The sequence below is a fragment of the Hyperoodon ampullatus genome (assembly GCF_949752795.1).
Source record: "Hyperoodon ampullatus genome assembly, chromosome: X".
Taxonomy (NCBI): Eukaryota; Metazoa; Chordata; class Mammalia; order Artiodactyla; family Ziphiidae; genus Hyperoodon; species Hyperoodon ampullatus.
The window spans coordinates 64,330,985-64,341,264 of NC_136913.1; the positions used below are offsets into that span (position 1 = coordinate 64,330,985).

General features: G+C 39.9%; 1 protein-coding gene across 1 annotated transcript in view; it reads right to left on the reverse strand.

The window, feature by feature from the left end:
* ZDHHC15 (zDHHC palmitoyltransferase 15) overlaps positions 1–10,280 on the reverse strand; it is a gene marked incomplete at both ends in the record, with an annotated part of 104,218 nt that overhangs the window by 69,453 nt on the left and 24,485 nt on the right. The window contains one exon of the mRNA XM_079727310.1: positions 7,401–7,495. Coding sequence (XP_079583436.1) covers positions 7,401–7,495 — 95 coding nt within the window. The remainder of the gene's footprint in view (positions 1–7,400; positions 7,496–10,280) is intronic.

Here is a 10,280-nt window from a genome sequence, read left to right on the forward strand (position 1 = left end):
TTCTCAGTCCCTTTTTCTCTTCTTCTTCTGTGACCCTATAATTTGAATATTGGTGTGTTTAATATTGTCCCAGAGGTCTCTGAGTCTGTCCTCAATTCTTTTCATTCTTTTTTTTTTATTCTGCTCTGCAGTAGTTATTTCCACTATTTTATCTTCCAGATCACTTATCCCGTCTTCTGCCTCAGTTATTCTGCTATTGATTCCTTCTAGAGAATTTTTTATTTCTTTTATTTTGTTGTTCATCACTGTTGTTTGCTCTTTAGTTCTTCTAGGTCCTTGTTAAACATTTCTTGTATTTTCTCCATTCTTTTTCCAAGATTTTGGATCATCTTTACTATCATTATTCTGAATTTTCAGGTAGACTGCCTATTTCCTCTTCATTTGTTAGGTTTGGTGGGATTTTACCTTGCTCCTTCACCTGCTGTGTGTTTTTCTGTCTTCTCATTTTGCTTAACTTACTGTGTTTGGGGTCTCCTTTTTGCAGGCTGCTGCTTCATAGTTCCTATTATTTTTGGTGTCTTCCCCCAGTGGCTACAGTTGGTTCAGTGGGTTGTGTAGGCTTCCTGGTTGAGGGGACTAGTGCCTGTCTTCTGGTGGATGAGGCTGGATTTTTTCTTTCCTGTGGGCAGGTCCACGTCTGGTGGTGTGTTTTGGGGTGTCTGTGACTTTATTACGATTTTAGACAGCCTCTCTGCTAATGGATGGGGTTGTGTTCATGTCTTTCTAGTTGTTTGGCATAGGGTGTCCAGAATTGTAGCTTGCTGGTCGTTGAGTGCAGCTGGGTCTTGGCATTGATATGGAGATCTCTGGGAGATTTTCACCGTTTGATACTACATGGAGCTAGGAGGTCTCTGGTGGACCAATGTCCTGAACTTGGCACTCCCACCTCAGAGGCACAGTCCTGACTCCTGGCCAGAGCCCCAAGAGCCTGTCAACCACACAGCTCAGAATAAAAGGGAGAAAAAAAGAAAGAAGTAGAGGAAAAGATAAAATGAAATGAAATGAAATAGTTATTAAAATTAAAAATAATTAAAAAAATTTTAATTAATAAAAAAAGGAAGAGAGCAACCAAACCAAAAAACAAATCCACCAATGATAACAAGCACTAAAAAGTATACTAAAAATAAATGAAAAAAAAAAGAAAACAGACAGACAGAACCCTAGGACAAATGGTAAAAGCAAAGCTATACAGACAAAATCACACACAGAAGCATACACATACACAGTCACAGAAAGAGAGAAAGGGGAAAATATATATATATATATATATCGTTGCTCCCAAAGTCCACCTCCTCAATGTGGGATGATTCATTGTCTATTCAGGTATTCCACAGATACATCAAGTTGATTGTGGAGACTTAATCCGCTGCTCCTGAGGCTGCTTGGAGAAATTTCCCTTTCTCTTCTTTGTTCGCACAGCTCCCGGGGTTCAGCTTTGGGTTTGGCCCCGCCTCTGCATGTAGGTCACCTGAGGTCGTCTGTTCTTCGGTCAGACAGGCTGGCGTTAAAGTATCAGCTGATTCAGGGGCTGTGGCTCACTCTGGCCAGGTGGAGGGAGGGGTACGGTATGTGGGGCGAGCCTGTGGCAGCAGAGGCCAGCGTGACGTTGCACCAGCCTGAGGCATGCCATGTTTTCTCCCTGGGAAGTTGTCCCTGGATCACGGGACCCTGGCAGTGGCGGGCTGCACCCGCTCCTGGGAGGGGAGGTGTGGATAGTGACCCATGCTTGCACACAGGCTTCTTGGTGGCTACAGCAGTAGTAGCCTTAGCGTCTCATGCCCATCTCTGTGGTCTGCACTGATAGCCGTGGCTCGCGCCCATCTTTGGAGCTCCTTTAAGTGGCATTCTTAATCCCCTCTCCTCGCGCACCACAAAACAAAAAGGCAAGAAAAAGTCTGTTGCCTCTTAGGCAGGTGCAGACTTTTTCCCAGACTCCCTCCTGGCTAGCTGTGGCACAGTAGCCCCCTTCAGGCTGTGTTCACGCCGCCAACCCCAGTCCTCTACCTGCAATCCGAGTGATGCCCGAGTCTCAGCTCCCAGCCCCCACCCGTCCTGGTGGGTGAGCAGACAAGCCTCTTGGGCTGGTGAGTGCTGGTCGGCACCAATCCTCTGTGCGGGAATCTCTCCGCTTTGCCCTCCGCACCCCTGTTGCTGCGCTCTCCTCCGTGGCTCCGAAGCTTCCCCCCTCTGCCGCCCGCAGTCTCCGCCCGTGAAGGGGTTTCCTAGTGTTTGGAAACATTTCCTCCTTCACAGCTCCCTCCTACTGGTTCAGGTCCCGTCCCTATTCTTTTTTTTTTTCTTTTACCCTACCCAGGTACATGGGGAGTTTCTTGCCTTTTGGGAGGTCTGAGGTCTTCTGCCAGCATTCAGTAGGTGTTCTTTAGGGGTTTTTCCACATGTAGATATATTTTTGATGTATTTGTGGGGAGGAAGGTGATCTCCACGTTTTACTCTTTCGCCATCTTGAAGCTCATCTCCTCTCCTTTTATTTTATTCACTCTATTCCTCCCTTCAGTGTTGTCAATATGTGCTTGATATATTTAGATGCTTTAATGTTAGGTGCATATATATTTACAACTGTCATATCCTCTTGATGAATTTACCTTTTAGCATTATATAATGATATACTTTGTCTCCACTTATGGTTGTTGACTTAAAGTCTATTTGCCTGATATATTGTAGCTATCCTTGATCTCTTTTGGTTTCCATTTGCATGGAATATCTTTTTCCATCCCTTCACTTTAAGCTTATATGTATCCTTAAATCTTAAGTGAGTCTCTTATAGGCATGTAACTGTCTTGCTTTTCTAAATCCATTCAGCTATTCTATGTCTTTTGATTGGAGAATTTAACCAATTAACATTAGAAGTAATAATTGATAGGTAGCAATATACCAGTTTGTTAATTGTTTTCTGGCTGTTTTGTAGTTCCTTTGCTCCTAATAAGTGTATGCCTTTGTGGTTTGATTTTCCGTAGTAGTGTACTTTTATTTCCTTTTCTTTATCTTTTGTGTATTTGCTACAGGTTTTTTGGGGGGTTACCATGGAGCTTACATAAAACATCTTATATTTATAACATTCTATTTGAAGCTGGTAAGGAGTTAACTACCACTGCATACATAAACACTATCGTATTACTTCCTCCGCAACATTTCATGCATTTGATTTCACAATTTACATCACTTTATAGTGTATCCAGTAAAAATATTTTACTCATAGTTATTTTTAATACATTGCTTTTTAATCTTTATACCAGAGTTAAAAGTGATTTACACACCAACATTACAGTATTACAGTATTTTGAATTGTTCTATATATTAACCATTACCAGTGCTTTTTTTTTTTTTTTTTTACTTTCATAGGTTTTCACATTACTAATTGTCATCTTTTCATTTCATCTTCAACATTTCTTGTAAGGCCGTTCTCCTAGGGATGAACTCCTTCAGGTTTTGTTTGGTGGAAAACTAACTCCTTCATTTCTGAAGGATGGCTTTGCTGGGTAAGACAACCTTTGCAAAAATGCTTGTAGTTTTTTCTACAAGCATTTTTATTTTTATTTTTTATTTTTTATTATTAGTTTCTGCTTTATAACAAAGTGAATCAGTTATACATATACATCTGTTCCCATATCCCTTCCCTCTTGTGTCTCCCTCCCTCCCACCCTCCCTATCCCACCCCCCAGTCACAAAGCACCAATCTGATCTCCCTGTGCTATGCAGCTGCTTCCCACTAGCTATCTTACGTTTGGTATTTATATATGTCCATGCCTCTCTCTTGCTTTTTCACAGTACAAGCATTTTTAATATATCATTCCACTCTGTCCTGGCCTGCAAGGTTTCTTCTGAGAAATCCACTGATGGCCTTATGCAGTTTCCCTTGTAATTGACCACTCTTTCTCTCTTTCTGCTTTCAAAACTCCATGTCTTTGACTTTTGAAAGTTTGATTATAGTATATCCTGGTAAAGCCCTCTTTTGGTTGAAACTGGGGACTTTTGAGCTTCATGTGCCTGGATATCCATATCTCTCCCCAAATTTGGGAAATTTTCAGCCATTATTTATTTAAATAAGCTTTCTGCCCCTTTCTCTCTTCTCCTTTTATCCCCATAACGCATATATTCTTATGCTTGATGGTGTCTCATAAGTCCCATGAACTGTCTTCACCCTTTCATTCTTTTTGTTTTTCTAACTGGATAATTTCATATTACCTATCCTTGAGCTTTCAGGCTCTTTCTTCTGCTTCATCAAATCTGTTCTTGATGCTCTCTATATTATTTTTCCTTTCATTCATTGTATTTTTCAGCTCCAGAATTGTTTTTGTTCTTTTTTAAATGGTTTACCTCTATTTGTTTAACTTCTTGTTTTGTTCCTGATTTCGTTGAGTTGTCTATCTGTGTTCTCTTGTAAATTGCCAAGTTCATTAAAATAATTATTTTCATTTTTTTATAGATCTCCATTTCTTTGCAGTTGCTTACCAGAATATTGTCCTCCTTTGGTGGTGTTATTTTTCCTTGAATGTTTGCATTTCTTGTATCATTGCATGGGTGTGTTCACATTTGATGTAGCAATCACTTCTTCCAGAATTTATGGACTGGTTTCAGTGAGGAAAGCCCTTCATCTATTGGTGGGTACAAGGCTGCCAGCTGGGTGGGATGAAGCAGTTCTGACTCCAGGGAAGGTGCAGTGGTGCAGTCTCTGTGCAGCTCTGTCAGCTGTCATCAGCATCAGCAAAGACTGAAGGAGACATTGGTGGCCAAGGCTGTGGGTGTCTGCAGAAGAAGTGTGGGCTGTTGAGGCCTTCAGTGGTAAACGCTTCTGGGGTCCTCCTGATACCTTTTTCTAGCATGGTGGAAGTCATGGTTGAGGGGATCCTTCGCACCCTGGGTCCAGGTTGTGGACACACTTACTGTGGTTGTGTCTATGATGTTTGATGCATGGGTGCCTATGGAGAAGCCATGGAGACAGAGTCTGGAATGGAGGCATGTGTGAAGCCACTGGAGTGGCTCAGGGGTCTAGGGAGGTGGTGGTGTTAGTGCCTGGGGCACAGGTGAAAGGTGCATGCACTTGCAGAGCAGATATGGAGCAATGGTCTGGATAGCAGGCATGCGTGGTGCATGGATAAGCCTGCTACAGTAGTGGCTTAGGTGTCCCATGTTTGAGCACTTGTGAAGCAGCTAATGGATCTGGGTTCTAGAGGGAAGGTACACCCACTGCAGCAGTGCTCTGGTTTCTGTGGTGTGGGCACTTGCAGATTGGCCGTAGATACAGGGTCCAGAGCATGTGCTCATGGAGTGATAGTGTCTCCAGTGTCTGGGGCATGGGATACCCTACAGTGTCAGTGGCTCTGGTGTCTGAGTTATTGGTGTATGTGGAGTAGCCACGGAGCCAGTTTCTGGAGCATGGGCATGCATGGAGTCTGGTGGCAGGTGCCGGGGTCAGGTGGTAGGTACACATGGAGTGGCCATAGGTCTGGTGTCTAGGGCAAGCACAGTGTTGGGGGGTGTGGCAGCCCTGGTACTGAGGCAGCACAACAGCAGCTTCTTCTTGTAGAGAAGTCTCAGCAGTGTCTCACTCCCTGGGGAGTCTGTGGCAATGTTGGCTGTTGGTTACTTCAGTGGCAAAAGCTGACAGTATCCTCTACAGAGCAGGCTGCTGGGGTCCACACCAACAAACACTATGGGTTCCTCTGCTGTTAAAGCTGCAGAAATTCATGGCTGTCATGGGACCTGTTAAGATCCTCAGAAGCAAAAGTTGCCAGGATCCTCCACAGAGCAGGCCAGTGGGGACTGTATGGGCATCTGCCGCAGGGCTGATACTGATAGCCTCTGCCCTGTTTCTTTGTTCTTAGCCCTCTTCAGATGTCTCTGCCATGCTGATTTCCCCAGCAATCCTTTCTGTGTGGTTATTCTCCATTTTTTTCCCACTGTGTTGCTACAGGCTCTTAATTAGACACTTGAGCCCCCCCAGGGATATTTTCATTTCTGTATAGCTGTCTGTTGTTTTTTGTGGGGGGGGCGGGGATAGAGGCTGGTATCTCCTACTCTGCCATCTTTCTGACATCATTCAGTAGGTCTTTTTCTTCTTTGTGTCTTGTAACAGTTTTTGGCTGAAAGCCTCTTCGTGTGATATTAGTATATCTACCCTTGCTCTCTTTTGATTACTATTTTCTTGGAATAACTTTATCCATCCTTTCACTTTCAACCTATTTATGTCTTTGGCTCTAAAGTGAGTCATTTGTAGACAGCATAAAGATAGATGATAATGTTTATCCATTATGCCAACATCTGCCTTTTAATTGGATAGTTTAATCCATTTATATTTCAAATAATTACTCATAAGGAAGAACTTCTGCCATTTTCTATATATCCTATATCTCATGTTCCTCAGTTCTTGCATTACTACCTTCCTTTGTGTTTTTTAAACATTTTATTTGAGTATAATTGATTTACAATGTTGTGTTAGTTTCAGGTGTACAGCAAAGTGATTCAGTTATACATATACATATATTCATTCTTTCTTTTCTCATATAAGTTATCACAGAATATTGAGTAGAGTTCCCTGTGCTATACAGTAGGTCCTTGTTGGTTATCTTATATGTAGTAGTGTGTGTATGTTCATCCCAAGCTCCTGATTTATCCCTCTCCACCATGTTTTCCCTTCAGTAACCATAAGTTTGTTTCCAGTATCTGTGAGTCTGTCTCTGTTTTGTAAATAAGTTCATTTGCATCATTTTAAAAATTAGAGTCCACATATGAGATATCACATGATATTTGTCTTTCTCTGTGTTTAATTTTATTTTGTATGTGTACAATTTTGATCCCATAAATGGGAAAATGAAAACCAGTACTTTTCCTAATGTTTGGAGGCTGTTGAAACTTCTTCCATTGTTTTTTTTTCCCTACTTTGGAAACTACTCTGTTTCACAGTAGTCACATATTATAAATGCCTGATATGATTAGAATTTTTTTGTATGTACCCTCCCAAATATTACATGAAACACTTTCATTCAAGGGAACACAATTTGAAAATGATCAATTTAACTATTGTAATTTTTTCTAGTTGTCTCCTAGAGTCTCACTGAGTCTTAAATTATCATAGTTTCATAGAATTGAAATAGATGAGTCCTCAGAATCCAAGTGGTTTCTTGTTTCTCTCAATTTATCACCAACACAGATAGTGGTTTCCTAGTCTTAAAGATATCCATGGCTGGTGATTTCACAAACTCCTTCAATAGACTATCTTATTCTTAATTTACATTTATCACTACAAGCCCTTTTTAAAGATCACCCTGAATCTCTCTTTTGTAATGGAAGGTTATTTGCTCCTCTTTTTGCCCTCTTCCTGCCTTATTGGCATTTCTACTTTCCTCTGTTTTTAGCCTTTATGAAGTAACCAGTATTCTTACCTTCTGGTTTGGCTGTTGTGGGAGTGTAAAAATAGACTTCCAGTAGGTCCAGGTAAAGAACACAAAGATGGCATGGTAGAATATGAGGTAGATAACTGAAATTTAAGAAAAAAATCAGTGTTTATGTTATATTTTCATCCATTTCTAAGAGTTCAGTAAGATGTAAATCTCAACAAATCTCTATTTTGTTTTCCTATTACCAAGTATTTTCTAGTATTATTATGAAAGGTTAATTCTTACCTTTTTCCCATGCAGTGACAGAAACAATTTATAATGCCAAATTTGGAACCAGAGACTTTCTGGAAGTTGCGTATTTTAAAAGTTGCCATGTGATTCTGGAAGTAAAGGGGAAATATCCTTTATGACAATGTGGGGGAAACTACTATTGCCAATTGTCATTCTCTCTGCCACTGTGGGTACTGAAAGATAATAACGATAGTATTTACACAGTGCTATAGAGTTTACAATGTGATTTCATAATATTGTCCAATTTTATTTTTTCAACAAGTTTGTGAGACAGGTAACAGGATAAGGACAGTTGATTAACTATCAGGGGTAGTTGATTATCCGAAGTCACACAGCTACTATATAACATAGCCAGGTCTTAAACACAGGACTTCTGACTCTAAATCACAAGTTTTTGTTTCAGTAGCCCCAAAGACTACACACTTTTTTTTAAATATTTTTTTTGATGTGGACCATTTTTAAAGTCTTTATTTAATTTGTTACAATATTACTTTTGTTTTTATATTATGGTTTTTTTGGCCCCGAGGCATGTGGGATCTTAGCTCCCTGCCCAGGGACCGAACCCACACCACCTGCATTGGAAGGCAAAGTCTTAACCACTGGACTGTCAGGGAAGTCCCCAAGACTACACATTTTTGAAATGTGAGTTGTACCTTTGAGATATTTGTGGCTCCCCACCACTTTTGTTTTTATATTCTTTGCCTCCTAGATAGCTCTTCTGATATGGGAAATTTCAGTATTCTCCAAAGAGGTCATTGTAAGACTGAAGGTCATTTTACTGTTTCATTGTGAGTCCTTGCATAGTAAGCTCTGATTACTTCAATCCATCAGGAAGACTCAAGGGAATGATGTGACTCAAGACCAAGTTAATAAGGCTGAGTCTCTCACATATTTATGATGGAATCGAAGAAAGCTGGCCCAGTGTTCCCAGCCCTGTGGTATAAGACCTTTTAAATGTGCTTGTTTTGAGTAATTATGAAATTTCATTTTGAAATTCAAGCAATAGAAAGTAAAAGTAAATGTCTACCACACACATATATCTAAACTCCCCCCTCTTCCTCCTAAGGCATAATACCTATTTTGTGTTTGATGTGTATCATTCCAGATCCTCTATTTTTATATGTTTATATAAGTATATAAACACAGTACACATATGGAATTTTTGTTATATTAAATTTTTTTCATTGTATTTTTGAAAGGTAATACACTCACAAGGTTCAAAATAGTACACAGTGAAAAGTCTCCCTTCTACCCTGTCCCTCAGCCACCCAGTTCCCCTCCCTGGAAGCCACAAATGTCACAGCGTCATGACTTTATTCTGTATCCTATCAGATTTTATACATATAAAAGCACCAAAACAGTGTACTTTTTCACACAAATAGCAGTATTCTGTACACACTGTTTTGCAACCTATTTCTTTTTTACCTGCTATGAGTTGGAGATCATTCCATGGAATATAACTTGGAGAGAGGGAGCTTCCTCATTCTCCTTTTAAAAAGTGGCATGGGATTCCATTGCATGAAGGTACCATAATTTATTTAACCAGATTGTCTCTGATGGAAACTTAGTTTTTCCCCTTCTCTTGCTAATACAAATAATGTTGTAATGAAAAGTTTTATATACATGTCACTGGCACATGTTCTAAAAATATGTATAGGATCAATTCCCTGAAGTGGGATTGCTAGATACAAACACAGGCCTTTTGATAGATACTGCCGAATTGCCATTAAAAAAGTTTTGTTTACTTTACATTCTCCTCACCAATAAATGAGAGTAACTCTTCTTCCACAGCCTAGTCCTTGTGAAATATTATTAGAATTTTTTATCTTAGGCAAGACTTTTAAATTGTTTCTTTCTGTGTTATCCTTTGCTATGTTTTTGTTTCTTTGATTTTACGAGGTTTATACAGGGAAGATTCCATGACTATCTAAGTTACATGGGACATATAGTAACACCTGTTCCTTCAGTATGGAATGGGCGTATGGAGCTTTTGGCTGCAAAGAAATTAGGAGAAAATAATTTTATGTTTACCTTCCCACTGTGCACTTCAAAGACAATAAACTTCAGCAATTTGGATCACTTGAATGATGAGAACTAAACTCTTACACTTGGTAGTATTTTAAGGATATTTACTTTGCTTTAGTTCTAGTGATTGAGATAGGAAGTGTAGGATTTTAACTTGTTCTAGGTCATAGTAAAAATCTATACCTGGCTTAATCATAGAACTAGAAACAGCTGGCTCCCATTTCTGCATTCCATGGTTTCACAGAAGTTATGAATACTTTATAGATGGATGGAAAATGAGGACTCATGAGGTCAAGTGATTAAGTCAATGTCATTCAGTAGATGGGTAGAATAGGGACTATACTATAGATTTCATAAAAATCTAGAGTTGGATGAGAACATAGAGATCATCTAGTTCAACATCCTCATTTTATAGACAGGTAACTGAGGCCTAGAGAGGGTAAGTGACTTGATCAGGGTTACTCAGCAAAGTTACGGAAACACTGGGACCAGAATCCAGGTTTCCTCACCCCCAGTCCAGAGCTCTTTTCCCTAGAGGAGTGGTTCTCAAATTTTAGTGTGCATCAAAATCACTTTGGGAGATTATTAGAATGCAGATTCCCAAATTCT